Below are 18988 nucleotides of genomic sequence, written 5' to 3' on the forward strand. Positions count from 1 at the left end.
TTGCCATCTGTGAGCGTATCTGCATTATCTCGTATTTCAGTTGATCCCTGCAGCATATCTCAGACCATTGTTGGTCTCTTCTGTCAGTCTTTGCTTGACCTCACAGCACAAAGTCGATTAGATATGACAGAGTTATCTGACTTCCAAAATACAACATTTGGTTTTACGTGTGTCAGCAGGCATTTGCTTGTTTACAGTGGATGAAATGCACTTTGTAAAGTAAAACCCTTTTTCTAGTCTCTTGCTCATCAGTCAAGGTGGAGATAGACACTATACAAATGGACAAAGTACTGTTTAGATTGAGGGCATTAACATTTAACTGGACCAGACAGGAAGGGCACAGGCAGACAGCCTTCCTGGTTAGTTCATGTGTTGTTATTGGTCAGAATTTGGCTGAAATGTTTTGCATAAACCTGCAGGAGCTTTGAGAACGCAGCTTGATGTTGTACCATTTATTTCTGGTCCTGGTTCAGTACACCTTAGTGCTGAGGGCTACAAGTGAGTCATGGACAAATGTGAGGCCCACATGTGACCTGGCCAACAGTTTCTGTAACTCTGTGGAAGCTAAAGCAGATTATTGTAGTAGTCTGGCCTGGCAATCTGTCTAAAGACATCCACTTCACTTCAGGTCACGGGATGCTTAGCAAAGATGATTTATTGGGCTTGATCAATTCTATATTAATGGCTAAGACAACAATTCATTCTTACTAAGCACCGCTTGTGTAGGACAAGATATAAAGTAGAAATAGACAAGGTTTTTGCTTTAAGTTATCACTATGAACAGGGATGCACACTATGGATTTTTCTATCATTTTTGTATCTTTAAAGAAGTTCAAAACCTGTAGTTTATGCACACCTGGGGTAAGAAAGGCTAAGATGTAGTGAGCACAGGTGGATGATTTAATATTCCATAGCTCTGACCTAACCAAATCTAACTGACATCACTATTGTTAACACAACAAAAACTAAAACCACTTCAGACTCTCTAAATGTTTTTTTTTTCTTTCAGTAAAGTACATTAACAACTTCACAAACACGCTTTTGGATTTGATGTGTTTTGCTTAAGATTTCATATTAAAGGCTTTGACATAAACTGTCAAATCAGACATGTCAACGTATTAAAAACAAGCAATTAAAGTGTATCCCTCAATCCAAAAATAAAGGTTTTGTGTTTCTCAAACATTGACTTATTGTGATGGCCTGCCACAGTATCAACACTGACCTGTCAAATTTTGATTATGCAGTGTATTGCTTCATACAGGCCCTCCTTGATCTGCTCTCTCACCCTCTCTGTTTATCATGAGACAGTAGCACACCGCCGCCCCCAGTCCGCCCCCACACACAGTGACAGGGCTAACTTTTAGCATCACACAGCTAACGTTACCTACCGGTCATTAGCGGGTTCAACAACAGGGTCGAGCCATTTCCGTGTCAGTGTGGGGACTATTTAACAGCCTGGTAATGAATGTAGCCGCTGCTGCTGTGTTAGCATGAGCTAACTGGGCAGATGTTGAACTAACTGTTTGCTGGTAAGGCGACTCGGGTGATGGTCCTTCAGCGCTGCATCTAGCCAGGGTAATGGCAGTGACAGAAAGGGATCAGACTCCAGGCACAATCATGTTGTTGTCCTTTAAAACTGTGAAAAATATCCATACTGGCTACAACATGCTTGGCTCTCTAGTTAGCATGCTGCACTTGCTCTTCTTCTTCTTCTCTGCGTTTGTTAGCAGTATAGGTACTGTGCCAGTCAAGTTCATTACAGCATTTTGGCTTTATATTATTGCTCTATTTATTGGCTCTAATTTTATTATTGGAGTTATAAATATCAATATAAGTTTTTCATTATCTGTTGATGATCCATCGGTCTGATGATATCGTGCATCCCTAATTATGAAGTAAACGCTGATTGGAGAATGTAATGGCTGTAGAATAATGACAGTATTGGCATTTAGATTGGTTCCTTATGAGCCTCGCTTTCGCTATGCAATTGTGTTTGCTATTGGGTAAAATCTCCTGGGAAAATGAAGGCTCGATTTTCAGCAAGAAGGCTGTGCGTCAGCCATTGTGCAACCAAAACAGGAATGGATAACACTCTTTACCCCCCTGGTAGCAGTCAGTAGTAACGTTGGGTACCGAATTTAGTACTATTTAGGGCACTTACCAAATTATGTTGTTAATACTGAGTACAAATTTATGTTTAATCAATTGATGGAGATGTCTGGATGTCTGGATACTGATTGCTTATTTACATATTAACTTTGTGCATTGTGACAAACTTTGAAAGCATGTTTACTGCAGTCTGAGGACAACTCTGTAAGAACTTTTCTCACTGGAAAAAAAATAGTTTGGTGGATAACTAATTCATTGTGGTGCCCACATCACACCAATCCTGTGCAAGTAGCTTGTAATTAATTTTCATTGATCGTGCAATCACTGAGAATTACACTAAATTATGTAAAGACACACAACGCAAGTCATTTGCTTTGCTGAAATTGGATTTGGCAGACTGACATTTAAAGTCGCCTGAAAACATCCTCATTATTTATTTATGCTTTTGTAGGTTTTCTTTTATCTGGCTACTGTTTGAGGCTCCTAATATAATTGTAGCACAGATTGTGTTATTGAATATCAGGCGTCTTCCTATTAGTCAGATAATGAATGTGTGATGTTGAGGCTTTCTGCAGCGTGACATGGCTGTGGATTTAATTTCACTATGCAAAACACATTGCAATTAGAATTTAGCTGTAAAGACTCACAGAGGAAAAATTATTTTACTGCCATTGACTCTGGTTGTGTAACTTAAGGAGCTTTTTGGGTCAGCTGATGAGACATGTCTAATAAAAGTTTTAGGTGCTAAGTGAGAAGTTATTTTCAGATGTTAACATACACAAAATTGCAAGCTATATTTATACAATCATGGAAGTATTACAAGCTGCAAGTGGCAGCAACATTTTGTATGGCAGCCACGGCAAAGGCTTGAATGGCACCCGCATTTTGCGACAGGGACACAGTAATTAACCCACTGTCTATTTAAATAATGTTGCCTGTTGAGATGAATGTCTTGCTCAGAGTGTGTCATTGTGTGCAGGTAATTGGATAGACGTGGGCTGGAGGATATGATTCAGTTTGTAAAGACACTGCTAATATTGAGCTTTTACATTCACAAACCCTTTGACCAGCTTTTGAAGTTCTCAAAGAACTTAAAAAAAATCAAAAATACCACCAAACTTTAATTTTAACCACAGTTTCTATTTCAGACAACAGAATTAGTTTGTCACATTGAATAATTAATACGCAGTGGTACTAATGATAAATAAAGACCAAGCACATATTTGAGTAACTGCCTCTTTGGCGTTAATGATTACCTCACTGCCCTGTCTGACGAAAGTAAAATATGAAAGTAATTGCAGGCTAATTTTATGCCATGTTTTTTTGCATCTTATAAAAGCTGTCAATGTGTGTGTGCATGTACTCTGATGCAGAAATCAATCATTGTGCTCTTGGACAGCAATACAATCCAAGTGCTTCTTATAGGTTCCTACTTAAACAGCATAAACAAGTCAGAAATATGACTTGCTCATGAGTGCTTTGGGTGAATGATAACAAAATTGGCTTTTTAATAGCAAACATAGGTGTTGGAGGCTTTCTATTCAAGGAGCTGAGCAGTGCTGAAGTAGAATAATTAAAGAGGAGAAAATGCTCATCAGGCGTGTAATTGATGTTTCACTTATTTGCTAAAAGTCATATATTTGTCTCAGACTTATTCACACAGACCTTTAATCAAGACTTAGGCCATCACTTGCTGTTGGAGCTTTATTGCAGCTTTTTAAGCAAAATAAGTCAGAAACTTGAGGGCCTTTTGAGAAAGTTTTCGAATCAAACAGGCCCGGAGACTCTGAGAGGAAGTGCCCACTGGGGAGCTTTTTTTTTTTTTTTTTCTTTCAGTTTGCATTTGCACCTTTAACAGGAACACTACTGTAAGATGGCCAGTGGTTGTGACATCAGTGTCACTTTTGCCTTGATGAATCAAAATCACATTGTATTTCCATGTCAGATATATGCTCAGTAAAGCCTGGACCTCATGGTCAGTCCATTTGTCCTTTTCTTTTTTTGTTACGAGCTGTTGTTTGTGATTTGTGTTGTCTGTTGTTAATGGTTAATGGGTTTTAAGAACAGTGGTTGCAGGTGCTGCATTGGCTGTGCTTGACCAATCAGCGTACAAAGTTATGTAACTCATGGTTTCTCTTGTGCTGGAAGAAAACTTACTCCCTCAAAACATCATTCTTAGAACTACAACCAGTCCTACTACTTGCGGTGCAGATACGACAAAAATGGGGGTTGTTAGACCTGTGAAAAAGCTCCCCTGGTTTGAAAATGCCTTTGGACATTGTAGAGAAACCCACTTTTAGAGCTTTATTTTCCACTGCCTGAGATTTTTCATGTGTGTGCTTTGATACTTCTGATCCTAAAATGCATTTGAAGTAAAAGAATGAAAAAGAAAGCTCCTGCATAACCACTGGCAAATTATGATGTTCATAATTTATTAAATAGATTATTGTTAACCCCAGATGAATTGTTATGTAACCAGAACAGTTTCCTACATTACAGTAGTTGTGATAGCCTAAACTGTTTATTGTTTAGGCTATCACAGCTGTTCATTGTAAGCATGGATTAGCTTGAATGCATGATGTGGCCATGTTGAATTTATCACAGTTTACATTGGAAATGACCTGAATAAGGACTGTTGGCTTTAGGTGATGAGATAGAGGCAGCATGACTGAACAGAGCAGATGATTTGAGCTCTGAAATTCCTACGTTGTTTAGTAGCTTAAAAAATGTCTTTTTCTTTTAGAAAATGATTAAAAATGTCCAAAGATTTGACTCAATCAGTGTGATCAAAGAATAAAACAGTGGAGCTGTGTGTAAATAGGTCTGGCATAAGGCAATTATGTAATGGTTGCAGTCTGCAGCTCTCATTAACATTACCTCAATATGATATTGTACCTGAACTAAAATTATCCAAAATGCAGTCAAAGAGTTGTTTATATGATTTTCTACGTACTTGGCTGCTTTGGTTAAAGCCTTGTCCTCAGGAAACGGTCTGGTCCGGTTGCCTCTCCTTGTGTTTCTATCCCCTTCAGCATGCTGTCAGCCAGAGTTAGCATCACCTTTGCAGATCAGTAGCACAGGAATGCCATCTTCTCCCCTCGCTCAGGAGTAAGCACATATTGGGCTGTAAGAGAGCTGCATCTCCCCTGCGTCAACGCTGTTTTCTAAGCCAGCCCAAATATGTCACTCACTGCAGCTTTTTCTGCAGCCGCCAGCTACAACAGAGTCCTGTCTGCAGCTGGGATGCTTCCCAGGCCGACTAGCACACAAGGCTGTGCACAACCAAACTAGTGTTCCACAAACCGGCCTGAAAGACATGGCCGGAGTCTTTGTCATCCATGTAATCCCCTGTGATAAGTCATTAACTGTTATGGAGTTTGGATTTGTCTGTGTCTTGGAACATTACTGGCATAAAAAAGTGCTATCATAAAATCATCTTGAAAGAATTTGTCTTCAGTTTGGATAAATCTTACAATATAACATAAGTATATTGTATTTAGGATACAGATTGATGTGCAACAAAGGGAAAAGCAGCAGATTTTCATCCCACCAAATGTGTCATCGGTTTAAATCCTACACAGTCTTTGTCCTCCTTGGCTCATGGTTGCCTGTTCCTGTTGTGGCTGATCCCTTCATTGTTTGTGATGCTTCTAAAAATAATATTAAAAGCATCCAAAACCTCATTAAAAACTTACTCAGGCTGCAATGGGAGGAATGATAAAAGTCAAAGTAGCATTTTGAGAAAACACAGATAAAATCTGATTATTAAAAGTACGGAAAAAAAAAGATGTAAATTGCCAATTAGTGCCGGTGAGAGAAAAACAAATTGCCTATCAGCCCATCTCACCTCAGGATGGAAATTATTGTATAGACTATTTTATATAAACACTGACATTTCCTCTTTCTGTTTCACAGTCAATAAGCACAAGCCATGGATCGAGACGACGTACCATGGGATCGTAACAGAAAACGATGACAAAGTACTTCTGGATCCTCCTCTAATTGCCCTGGACAAAGATGCTCCTCTACGCTACGCAGGTGAGAGAGGAGGTTTAATGCCGCTGCTGCCATTTCTTTGCTCCCTCAGCTTCACTTCACTTGGAATGACTCATTTTCACAGTAAATAAAAGAAGCAAACATACTAATTGCCCTGTGCCATTAAAGCTTTGAGAAGCTGTTCATCTATGAATAATGTAAATTTCATAATGACTTTGAGGACATTGATTTGTTTGTTTGAAGATGTAATCATTTTGCTAATGGACTTTTTTAAACAAAACTTAAGTCATTATTCTTTTAAAGGAGCTGTGTGTAAGATTTATGAGGGATTTAGTGACATGTAGCGCTGAGGATTGCAGATTGCAACCAGCTGAAACTTCTCCTGATTAGAATTCCTGTAGTCGTCATTGTTCAGGAGGTTTTTACCGGTAGCTGAATTATCCACAGATGTCTCTGCCTCTCCAAAACAAATGGACCAGGTGATTAAAACCAGTAGAAACATATAATTAAGCAGTTTCACGTTAAAAATAAGTGTTTTTTTGATGCCGCTTGTCATGGAGGAGATGTTAACTACAACGTAAAAACACAAATGGCTCTGTCTAGAGCCAGTGTTTGGTTTGTCTGCTCTGGGTTCCTGTAGCAACATGGTAGTGCAGCATGATAGTTTCCATGGACAAGGACCAAATCGCTATATAGTAGGTGTGTAGCAGTTCACAAAATTCACAGTTCAGTACAGCAGAGCACGGGGGCATCACGGCTTGGTACGTTTTCGAAACAGCAAAGCGATAAAACTGCCAGAGAAATTTCCTTAATTTTTAAGATTTTTGATTTATTAAAACTAACATCATAATGTATGATCTTTGTTGACTTTGAACAATGATGTAACTATTAGGGATGAGGGAGTCCACCATCTATATCTGTATTTGTTCAACCAACTAATTTATCTGTATCCGCATCTCTACTCGGATTGGGCGGAGTTTGAACTGTACGTGGGTGTGGCTTAAACAGGAAATGGGTGAGACCTAACCAGAAGCTATTATTGTAAACCCAATATTGATATGGTATAATCAGAAATTGCTATGTTTATAATTTATTAGAAAACGATTTATTGAACAAGCTCAGGATTGAGCTTTAGATCATTTTTGATTACAAAAGGTATAAGTTAGGCATAAATGTAACGTTACCAGTCGCCGCTGTCATTTCTTTTGCCCTGTCTGAATTAATGAGATATGGCTGCCTAAATACTGTAGGGATAATGTTAGCTTGTGGCGTGTGTGTTGCTCCTTGTTTTCGTCTAGTTCCACCGATTTACACACTGAGGCGAAGTCGGTGTAAATGAGTTGACATATTTGAAGTATTCCCTGTATTCATGTTACCTACTGTCATGTAGCAGATGCAACATACCACCCCCCTCATAATTCAGAGCAAAACCAAAGTGGCTCCCACTCCAGACCTGTAGGTTATCAGAGGATCTTCTGCAACGAGCTAGCTTATTGTAGCGTGCCTGAATGTTTTAGTTTGGGGGTATGAGGGACAGACAGCATGTTGCCTGTTCCATCGTGTTGGCTTTGTTAAGCACAGTGGCACTGAGAACATTATGTTTCACCTAATTTAAGCTATGTATTTTCTTTTCCAAATGTAATAGGATTAGTTCAAAGAGTCATTTGGTTTGTAATACATACTGAACAAAAGCCTTGTAGCAATTATCAGTATGTCATGGGTAATATATGAAGATTCACTCTTCAGGGTGTTTCAATCTCTCTGTGATGTGGCCATATTTGAGATTATATGTTTAATACGAATTTAAACCTTCACTCAGTAGTAGTAGGGAGAGAATATCTTTGCCTATTGTCGAATAATCATTGAATGCACCCCTGGTAGCGGTCTATATGACCCAGTGGTATTTTGCACATTTGATTTTTATGACATGCCTGTCATATTGACATACAGCTGGCTACCATATCCTCCAGATTGGCCCTTTTGATATTCAGATCAAAATACTCTTTCATGTTTTGGGTTTTCTTTCCCCCTCCCAGTGGAGAGCCACAATTAGTGTGCTTTATATACCAAGGCCGCACTCGCTCTGGGGTTTTTTAATCACACCAGGATTGACTCTGGCCAGGATTCAAAGCACCACAGCGCTGGAAATGATTTCCTACCATTTCACATCACATGATCTTTTGTCCGCTCACACACATAGCGCTCTTGCTTCACTTGATATGACCATTTTTTAAAATCTCCCATTACTTCTTTGATTTAACAAGTGAGGCTTTAACATCCACGTGATGCCAAATGTAATATTCCTTACAAAGTTATGTGAAATTTGTTCTCAAAAACTCATCGGCCTGGCAGCACACCATTTTTGAGGTGCGCAGTTACAGCAAGAGGCCCATAATTTCTGAAGGGCAGGGAGTTGAATAATATGCCTGTTCTCCGCATGATGTTTGTCTCCTTTCACAGTAAATTAGCGTTGAATACAGTACTTGGTGCTCCCGTTTCTTTCAGCTGGGGCTCCCTTTTTGATGAGCTGAGCTTTGCGAATGAACTGCTTGTCCCTGTGAACTAGCTCTCTCTCGAGACAGAGCAAGCAATCTGGCTTCACGTGGCATCAGGGGTGACCGGCTCTGTTGTGTCAGCCTCCTTCTAGTCGCTCCATCTGTGCCAACAAACAAGGTTCACTGTAAAGCTGACCCACAGGTCAGAGGAACCCCATCACAGGCTCACAAGTCAGATTAGTGTGAATATGTGAATATTTAGAACAAATGAGGATCTGCTGTATGAGTTTGTACGTGTATTAGAGTGATGTGCTGTGGGGCTAGCTTTAATTGTGTCGTCTCTTTATGGTGAGTTCATTCAGGCTGATTGGAGCTGAAATAGCTGAAACCAAAGCCCTCTTGCAAACTTGAAAATGAGCTCAGTGTTCATGGATGACTGTGCTCTAAAACAAGCGAGGAACACAAAGCAGGGAGCATTTACCCACCAGATATGGGTTATTTGGTTCATGTAGGAGCATTAGCCATTTTGTTTCTGCAACACAGATCCAGCAAATGAATGCCAGAGGATATACACATTGATCTATTAGCCAATTAATATTCTTGGATTCTAATTCACTGTATTTATTTAGTGCCAGGCATTTAATGACCTCAGCAGGTCAAGCCTGTAAAATCAATACTTATCAGTCATTGTGACTGCCTTAGTTGAGCTGAACCGAGAGGCCGGAGTGAGTGACCAGTGAAACGCTGAGGAATTTCTGAAGCGCTGGTGTTAGCTGGTCATTAGAGCTGTGGTGAACAGGGAGGCTCACAACTCCCACTGCATGACTGGCCCTGAACAGCGGTCCCTAATGTGAAATCCATTTCTAATTGTTTAGTAGGTGAAAACAAAATGACCAGGTCCAACACACAGGAGGCCCTGACGGGGCTTTTAAACAAACAGCCAAGCAGGAAGGGACTTCATTATTTTGTTTATTTGTACTCCCAAATTGCTTCTTATTTTGTGTGCATTTTTAACTATTATCAGAGTGAATTAATCTAATTTTCCAGAAAATGTATGTGCAGTTAATGTTTCCCCTATAAATAAACAAACCTTTGTACAGGCCAGTCTTTTTTTAATTGCCAAAAGTAACCCCAAATGTCAATTTTATTGTTTCCCCTATATTTATTCTGTTGTGGCGCACTGCTGTGAGTCCATAAACAAAGCAAGTTTCTGTGGTTCAGGACAGTCAAGTGTCTCTTCTCTAAATTGCTAAAGTCAGTTGAATAGGTGAAGTGAAGATAAGGCTTTCGATATCTTTTACAAAATAGCCTCAGTTGTGAACGACATGCTTTTTTTGTTAGCTGAGGTAGACCAGACAATATTAGGTTAAAAATGATAGTGATGCTGTTTTACCCTCATTGTTTTCTGTGAAGTTTTCTGGAAGTAATGTAATGTAGCCCAGGCGGTGCATTTTATGTGGAGTGAGCACTGTGCCGGACTTTTCATACCTTCATACTGTCTAAAATTTCAGCAGGGTGTACGGTATATGACGGTATTTGTGTGAGGCACTACCTACCTTGGTCCACTGTTCCAATATCACCAACTCTTGTTTGGTCTAAATAAACCCCTACTTCACCACAGTTTTTCCTGTGGTCTCTCCCTTCTGTTGCCAGGTTTGTTGACAGTCCTGTAATGTTATCCCCACCATTTGTGGTCACCATGTTTGCCAGCTCAGCAGCCCCTTCTACCTGTAGAGACTGACCTTTGGTGGCACGTGATATGCACTGTATCGGTACATCCTCAATAAATGTATGAGTTTAATAGAAAAATGAGCGTCTGGTATTGAAAAATCTTAACATCTGGATTTCTACATACCCTGGTATACCTTAATACCGTGGTACTGCCCAAGACTATAATACAACAGTAATAATTTTGTTTTAATGAAAGCTCAACATTTAGCATTTCCACTTGGTGTTCTTCATCACTGTTTAGGAGAAAGGCAATAATGGGAGTAACAGAAAAAAACAGCTTTAAGATAGGGGTCTAAATCACTAGTTTCATCATGATGTGATATTATAGCTATTCTTTGGACAATGATACCAGTTTTGCTGATATCACGAAGTCTGCCATGATATAACTTTGATTCAGTCCAGTTCTGGGACCTGCAATTGATATGAGATCATATCATCTGCCCATTTAACACAGTCTTTACAGAAGAAGCTGCCACCCTTTTCTTTTTTTTACTTTTGGCTTTGAAAGGTAAAAACAACACAAATGATTGTAACCGGTTAAGTGCCCTAAAGATTACTTTAAACTGACTCCACTAACACACATAAAACAGCACACAGGATAAGTTAGCCTTCTGGAAGAAATATTTTCATTTTAACCCAAACTATGATCTTTGTCCTTAAACTTCAGGGTTATCTGGCTTAAACTTCTGAAGGCAAACTTCTTTCGACAGCCACAAAACATAAATTAACTTACAGAGTGTAGAGTGTAGAAAAGTGTCAAGAGTGGATCACGTGGATTTCAGAACGTAACTGTTGAATATGTAAATATGTAAACACTGTACGTGTTAAAAATGTAAATGAGAATGGACTTTGGTGTGTGGCAATAGGTAACCCCATGCCGGGCCAAAGCAGTCAACCCAGGATAAACACTCTCAGTGTTAAGACAAGTAAAATGAAGGACAGACTCTTCAGAATCACCAAAAACATGCTGACATTAAAAGTGCTATTTCTGTTGCTTGTAATTGGATGTTCTGTCACTTTCGCTAGTTGTTTCTTCTACAAGGAGCTGCTGAGCCATTAATAAAACTGCAAACACTTCAACACAACCGGCTTTTCATAAATGTTTTAATCTCTCCTTTCTTTCAACTGGCAGAAGACTCTTTGCTTGTGAGAAACTGAATATTTTCTGTTGGTGGATTTCTAAGCTTATAGAGAGTATGTTTCCTTCCTGTCCTCTGTGTGTTTTCTCTGAGATTCTGACTTTTCTTTTAACTGATCTGGGTTTATCTTCTCTCCCTTCCTTGTAGAGAGTTTTGAGGTGACCCTCACTGAAGAAGGTGATCTTGGGCTCTTTCTTCTGCCTTGTGCTTAGTTGTTACTATTAACCCACTAACGCAAAAAAACAGCATCCACACACAGAAACTCCCGCCATGCTCTGTAATCTTCCTATTTGGTTTTCTCGATTTTATGTTTTTCTCACCCTCAGTTTTTTGGACCTCCAACAGCTGGATGAAAAGTGTGATGTGGGGCTGACTGTACTTAGAAATATCTGTGCATGAGACATCCATTGCAGTTTGCAGACCCTAACAGTTTTTCAGCTGTCACCAGGAAACAGAAAGCTGCTTTAAGACAGGAGTTTTCAGTCACTTTGCTGCCATTTTATCCAATCTAATCCTTTCAATTAAAAAAATAATAGAAGGAAAAGCCAATTTTTGACACATAATGATAAAGTAAAATCTGAAAGAACACATGAAATGATTTCACAACCCACACCCATGGAAATTGGAGCAGAAATTGACACTAGAATTGGTATTTAAAGAGGATTAAAGATCAGCGTCTGAAAGGCGTCATCCACATTTGTGGTGCCTCTCTGTGACCTATCAGATATATGCAGGTACAGTGACTCCTGTGGACTTTTCTGACATTTAAGTCTTCAACTGAAAGCTGCTGAGATTGTTAACTAATGCAAACTCTCTCTGCTACAAAGTTTCTGTTGTTGCATCTTTGCCTCAGTGGATCTCTTGAGTTAATTCTCCACCACTAATCTCTACCATTAGCATGGCTGCAGTTGTCATTTGATGTGGATGTCAAGCAAGTTGATATTTCTAACCCCAGTTCTCATCCAGTACTTTTTTGTTTGAATACTGTTGATTATGATTTCATTTTATTTTTAATCATTTTGCAGTAGTTTTGGGTGAGAGGTGAAATTACACAGGAAGACTTTCTTTGATTTAAAAAAAAAAAAAAAAAAAAAAAAAACGTTTGGAGGTATTTGTCTGAGGTTTATTTTTCTTTCACAGACCTTTTCGGGTTTTGATGACTGAATTGGTGCTTATCGCAATGCTTTCATGCTCTTGTAAAGATTTCAATTTCATTTCTTTTAATTCTGTTAATTATTGTTTCTATCATGCGATAGGCTGTAATTTGTATTCATTACAGAGATAAATGATCTTCACTTCAAATACTGTTCTCTGTGTACTTACTTTTTGGGCTTGGTTTCATGAATTTAATTTCTAATATCCTAAGTACCCCTCTGAAATGCCTGTCCACATCTTTTCAGTTTCTGCCTGCATGACTGGATGCAATGTTTTCAAGTGGCTTGGAAAAGACACTCCGTCTTCTATGATACTAAATGTCCCACACCCTCTCCCAACTCCCCCTCCAAGTACTCACCCATATGACAGTGCTTTTGAGCTTCCTCCACAGACACCACCCACCCCAATCTACAACTCCCTGGCACCCAAAACCTGTGGCTGATCTTTGGTTTTGTTTTTTTGTTTTGCGTGACTTTATGGTTTCGTCGTTAACATAATTTTTCATCTGAACAATGAAATTGCCTGTCTAACGTCAGTTATTCTGAGCAAATTCTCTTTTGGCTCTTGACGTGTTCAGGTGAGATTTGCGGCTTCAGGATCCATGGGCAGAATGTCCCCTTCGAGGCAGTGGTCCTGGACAAGTCCACTGGTGAGGGGGTCATCAGGGCCAAAGACAAGCTGGACTGCGAGCTGCAGAAGGAGCACACCTTCACCATCCAAGCCTATGACTGTGGAGAGGGTCCTGATGGTGCCAACATGAAGAAATCCCACAAGTGAGTCAGCGTCTGCCAGTTCAGTGTCTGGACCTGATTTGAACCCTGAGTTTTATTTTGTCTTGAACGTTTGTCATTCATATATTCACCTCACAAGATATCATAATGAAATACCCATCGATTGAAAGCTAAAATTAAAACGTGCCCTCTCATATTTACGTAGAATCATTTCAGGTGCTTTCGCACCAAACCCATTTGATGTGGTTCATATGAACTCACACAGCAAAATCAAACCACTGGGCAAATGCAACAGAGACCAATCACAGGACTGTATTATAGTAGATATGTGAGTTTTATCATGAATTCAAAACCTAAGCTGTAATTAAATCCTGCTGCTGATTGTATGAATTGTCAAGTGAGTGATATCCAAAGGAGTCTATATAATTATCCAAGATCATTTGCGAACATGAGTGCACATCAGGACTAGTGTAGAAATTTGCCCTCATCAATCAGAGTGAAAACGAGGTTCAACAGAGGTGTGAGGAGCTTGTGCTCTAATTAATGTGCTTTGACAGATTCCCATCAAAAAATAAATGAATTATGGTGACAACACAGTAACTCTTCCCTGTTATATGACAGTGTTAACACCTATTCTTAACTGGATGTGGTGCAAACATGGGAACATTAGATTGTTTCAGTTTTTCCAGTAATGCATGCATCACAAAACAGGCTACGCTTCGTGTTGCTTGTTTTTAAAAAAAAAAAAAAAAAGCATGCTCTGGCTCTATTTTTGCAAAGTTTCACACACTTGCCTCTCCAACAACATATTTTCATTGGTCAAAATCATAAATTGTATATAATAATATGCAGTTATGTACAAGATATAAGGATTTATATACAGTCTATAGTCAAAATCTGTGCTGATGTCCTTGACGTTTTCATTTCTCCTCCAGTCATGGATGAAGAAAGACTCATTTACAAAGTTGAGGAAATGATTAAAACTTAATAAAACACCACCGTAAGACAAATCTTAACCTATTCTCACGCCGCAACATAGCTTGCAGTGTATCAGGACAATTTTTTGTGCTCCATCTGCCATAGTTTGCTCGCTCAGTGTATGTAAGGAAGAGTGTAAGACGTCTTTTCTTTCCTGTTTCTACCTATTTGTCATCATTTATGACAGAGAGGCCATAAAAAGGAGAAGTGAGAGCTGCAACGATTATATTATGAGCCGATTGACAGAAAAGATTAATTGTTTCAGTCATTTTCTTTAAGCAAAACATTTGTTGTTTCCAGCTTCTCAAATGTGAGAATTTGATGCTTTTCTTTCTCATACATCAAAGTATAATGACTGTCTTTGGGTTTTTGACTGTAAAACGCAAGAAGACATTTGAAGACTTCACCTTCGGCTGTAGGACATAACAGACATTTTCTAGACAAAATGATAAATGGAGAAAATAGACTAATCAATAATGAAAAGTTTCATTAGTTGCAGCCCCAATGAGGTCCATCTGTAGTCTTGACTAAGAATGCGTATAATCAAGTATTTGTTAGTGAGCATTGTGTGACCACCAGAGACAATAAATGAAATGTAAGACGCCACAGAGCCGACTTGCTTTCAGTCACCAGAAATTGATTTCTCCCGAAGTGTCCATGAAGTTCTGATGATGCAGAATGACAGTCACCAAAATCCATTAAATCAGTGAGTCACCTGTGAGTTCATCTGACTTGTTTATTTCCCTGTTGTTTGTAATAAGTCAGCATGAACATAAATGGACCAGAACTCATGTCATCATCGTCATAAAGTGTGACAAATATTTTTGCTTTGAGTAAGCTGTGTCTTTAAACATCCCCAGCTGACAGTGTCCTAACTCAAGCATGTCTTCTTTCAGAGCCACCGTCCACATCCAGGTGAACGACATCAATGAATATTCACCAGTGTTCAAGGAGAAGTCCTACAAAGCCACCGTTATCGAGGGGAAGAAGTACGACAGCATCCTGAAGGTGGAAGCAGTGGACGCCGACTGCTCTTTCCAGTTCAGCCAAATCTGCAACTACGAGATTGTCACCCCCGATGTGCCCTTCACTGTGGACAAAGATGGTAAGAACCTACACCTGGCAACCGTGTGTTAGTGCATGTTGGGGAAAAGCTGCGGTGCATGCCAAAGAGCCACGATTTTATTGACACACATCACATTGATCTGTGCAAACGCACGACTGCCATTTAGGATTCAAGGCAGCTTGTTGCCTTGTGAGACGATGACGGTCTCCTTGAAATGTCACCAGAGTTGGTCATTCGTGTCGGGCCGTAAGATTATTAATCTTTGTGTCTTGTAAAACAAAATTAAAGATCCAGTAAAAAAGACAGCGATATCCAGGCTCGGCTGATGTGACGCCTGGCTCGGATGAAAAGGAAATGCAGACAGGTGATAATATGAAGAGAACAATCAGTGTGAAGATGCATAATGTTGGCGAAGGTGTTCAACTGTAACAGCTAATTAGTGTTTGAGGTGGAAGAAAAAGATGAGATCAGATCATAGACGAACAAATTCCATCACTTTCTTTTAATCACTTGCATGCTAATTAGAATCTGTGTGCACATTAGCTTGGAAATGAACTCTCAGTATAGCATCTTAACGAAAACGATGCAAGTCAATGGTACGATGTGGTCTAGAGAGATGTCTGTTAATATAATGTGCATTTAGTTCGGCTTGACAGTGAGTCACTTTTGGGCCTTTTAACAAAGATTTCTATTTGGCAGCTTTTTAGAATATTTGAAAATACTTAGATTTGGCGTGCTGCTTATCAGCTCAGAAGGTTTCTATGAGTTTTCTAGCACAGCTGCAGCTTTTGAAATTTAACAAAGAGCGGCCCTGGCACACTCTCCCTTTCTTCCTGCTTGACTCAGGCTTCATCAAGAACACAGAGAAACTGAGCTACGGCAAAGAGCGCATGTACAAGCTGACTGTGACCGCCTACGACTGTGGAAAGAACCGTGCCTCCGAGGATGTTCTGGTCAAGATCAGTGTCAAGCCCACCTGCAGACCCAGCTGGCAAGGTATCAAAGCTCTCCTCTACTCACTGTAGCACGCCAACCACCACTGTTTAGGTGTGTCTCTGTGTTCAACAAAAGCAACCCAACGACGCAGAGTCCACAAACAGGCTGCCATTGTCAAAAAAGTTATTTAACTCCTTTAAGCCACAAAGCCTTTTATCATGTTTGAATGAACCAAAGCACTTCTTAATGAGTAATTACTATTGACAGCTGCCGTATCGACCGCTAACGTGGTGAAAGACATGTTTTCATTCTTTCCTCTCTCCTGCTTCGTCTTTCAGGCTTCAATAAAAGGATCGAGTATGAGCCTGGCACAGGTAGCCTGGCCCTTTTCCCTAGCATGCACTTGGAGACCTGTGATGAGCCAATCACGTCCATTCGAGCCAACGTTGAACTGGAAACCAACCACATTGGAAAGGGTTGCGACCGTGACACCTACTCTGAGAAGTCCCTGCACAAGCTGTGTGGTAAGTAAGCTCCAATGGAAACGATTATCGTCAGCAGTGCATTCATGCCTTTTTTCTAAATCCAAGTGCCCAACATAATTGCCTTTGTCCTCTTTGATTGTTTTCTAGGAGCCAGCTCAGGCACTGTGGAGCTTCTGCCTGCACCCAGCAGCTCCGCCAACTGGACAGTAGGGCTGCCCACCGATAACGGGCACGACAGTGACCAGGTGTTTGAGTTCAATGGCACCCAGGCAATCAAGGTTCCTGATGGCATGGTGACCACCAGCCTGAAGGAGCCCTTCACCATCTCTGTGTGGATGAGACACGGCCCCGGGGCCCACGACAAGGAGACTATTCTCTGCAACTCTGACAAGACAGGTAATGTCTCTGGAAAAGAGAGGAGGGGGAATTGTTTGAAAGATGTTAGCCGCATCTGGACTGCGTCAAAACTCCAGTTTGACTTTTAAGTGAATTGTTTTATGAGTTGATTGGTTTTTAGGCACGGTGGTACAGTGGTTAGCATTGTCACCTCACAGCAAGAGGGTTCCTGGTTCGAACCCAGGGTGGGGGAGCCCTCCTGTGTGGAGTTTGCATGTTCTGCCCGTGTCAGCGTGGGTTTTCTCAGGGGGATTTCCAGCTTCCTCCTACAATCCAAAGACATGCAGGTTAATTGGTGAAACAAAAATATAGAAAAGAAGAAAATTACATTAAGAATATGGAGATATATAGGTACAAAATGTGCAGTGTACAATATGTTGTTAAAGGCATAAAACAAAAGGGCAGCCAACCCACAGTAATATAGATAAAAAACAGCTCACTTCCACACTGATTTGCAGGTTTTCTAATACAAAGAATATTGCTACATGACAACTACGCCAAGCACAAGATATTTTTGTTTTTGGTGTTGTTTAGGAGAGAGTGTTTACATGAGTAATATTTGTAAAGCGCTGCTGAACAAAAGGTCTGCACGGACGCCTTTTTTATTTATTTTTTGTTGAGTTTTTCAAACTCTAAACTTTTATGTGTGTATACCTGCTATTCATTTATACAGTTAAAAATTACTCATTGGGCTGTTGGACATAAATGCCAGAAATGCACTGAAGCCGCAAAAAAAAAAAAAGTGAAACTTGGACCATACAAATGTGACATCACAAATTCAGCACCCTGTATTCCATTAAAATATCCGGTTTCTACTTTCTAAACCTGCGTTAACTCTTCTTGGCAGACTCATTACTCCTGCACATATGGTGTCTGAAAATATGCTGCTAATAAAAACAACTTTGCTACTTCAGGCTATAATCAGTGTTACTGCTCAGCTGGCTTAACATGGAAACTTTCTCACCTCTGCCGGCTGCTCGCTGACCTTTCCATTTTTGTCACTAGTTGTAAATTTTGGTCACAAGCGTCTTGGTCTTATTGACTGTAAAGTCTCTGCCGTGGTCAGCGAGAGGCAGTTCATCAGCTTCTGTTTGACTGCTTATATAAGACGGATTACATCAGGACGGCTGCAGCCTGGACAGGAAGCTCCCATACACATGATCTCAGCACCATTCATGACCTCCATTCAGAGCAGTGTCTGTTTCACATAAATGTCTTGCATTCAGGTCATTTCCTCTACATTTTAGTTTTGAATTCTCAATACTGAAGCTCAGTGTTAAACACAAACTGTGACGCACGGACATTAGGTTTTGTGTGAAGCTATTATGTTCAGTATCAATTTATTCTGTTGGTTACATATTCATTTATTTTTTTTAATTTTTTTATTTAATGGCTGTTTATCATGGCTCCGTCCAGCAGGGGCTGTCACTGTCGCCATGACTTCTTCTTTTATATTTTCCTTGTTTCCTGTGTCTCCAATTAATTCTGCTTTAGCAATGTCTCGAGCTTCGCCTGAGGCAGGGATGTTTCTCCAGCCATGGTTGTCCCTTAGTATGGATAATGTGCTGCAATTTTCCCAAAATATGATCAGGCCGGAGTCCAGAATCTTATTTCTGAAACATGATATGCCACTATATTACTAAATGGGTGGCCTGTTGTTGATAATCCTAATCAAATGAGAGGAAGATGCAACCATTGAGGTCTGTTCATGGATGATAACAATCCACATTTAATTTGAATTATATGCAGCTATAACCTGATGTTCTCTAAC

General features: G+C 39.9%; 1 protein-coding gene across 4 annotated transcripts in view; it reads left to right on the forward strand.

Moving 5' to 3' along the window:
* clstn1 (calsyntenin 1) overlaps positions 1-18988 on the forward strand; it is a 49558-nt gene that overhangs the window by 13085 nt on the left and 17485 nt on the right. For 2 of the 4 annotated variants that reach the window (XM_033628384.2, XM_033628386.2), the window contains exons 2-8: positions 6025-6147; positions 11618-11647; positions 13203-13398; positions 15231-15439; positions 16247-16396; positions 16675-16860; positions 16969-17217. In XM_033628384.2, coding sequence (XP_033484275.2) covers positions 6025-6147; positions 11618-11647; positions 13203-13398; positions 15231-15439; positions 16247-16396; positions 16675-16860; positions 16969-17217 — 1143 coding nt within the window. The remainder of the gene's footprint in view (positions 1-6024; positions 6148-11617; positions 11648-13202; positions 13399-15230; positions 15440-16246; positions 16397-16674; positions 16861-16968; positions 17218-18988) is intronic. The other 2 variants (XM_033628385.2, XM_033628387.2) reach the window with 1 other exon arrangement.

The sequence above is a fragment of the Epinephelus lanceolatus genome, chromosome 8, assembly GCF_041903045.1.
Source record: "Epinephelus lanceolatus isolate andai-2023 chromosome 8, ASM4190304v1, whole genome shotgun sequence".
Lineage (NCBI taxonomy): Eukaryota > Metazoa > Chordata > Actinopteri > Perciformes > Serranidae > Epinephelus > Epinephelus lanceolatus.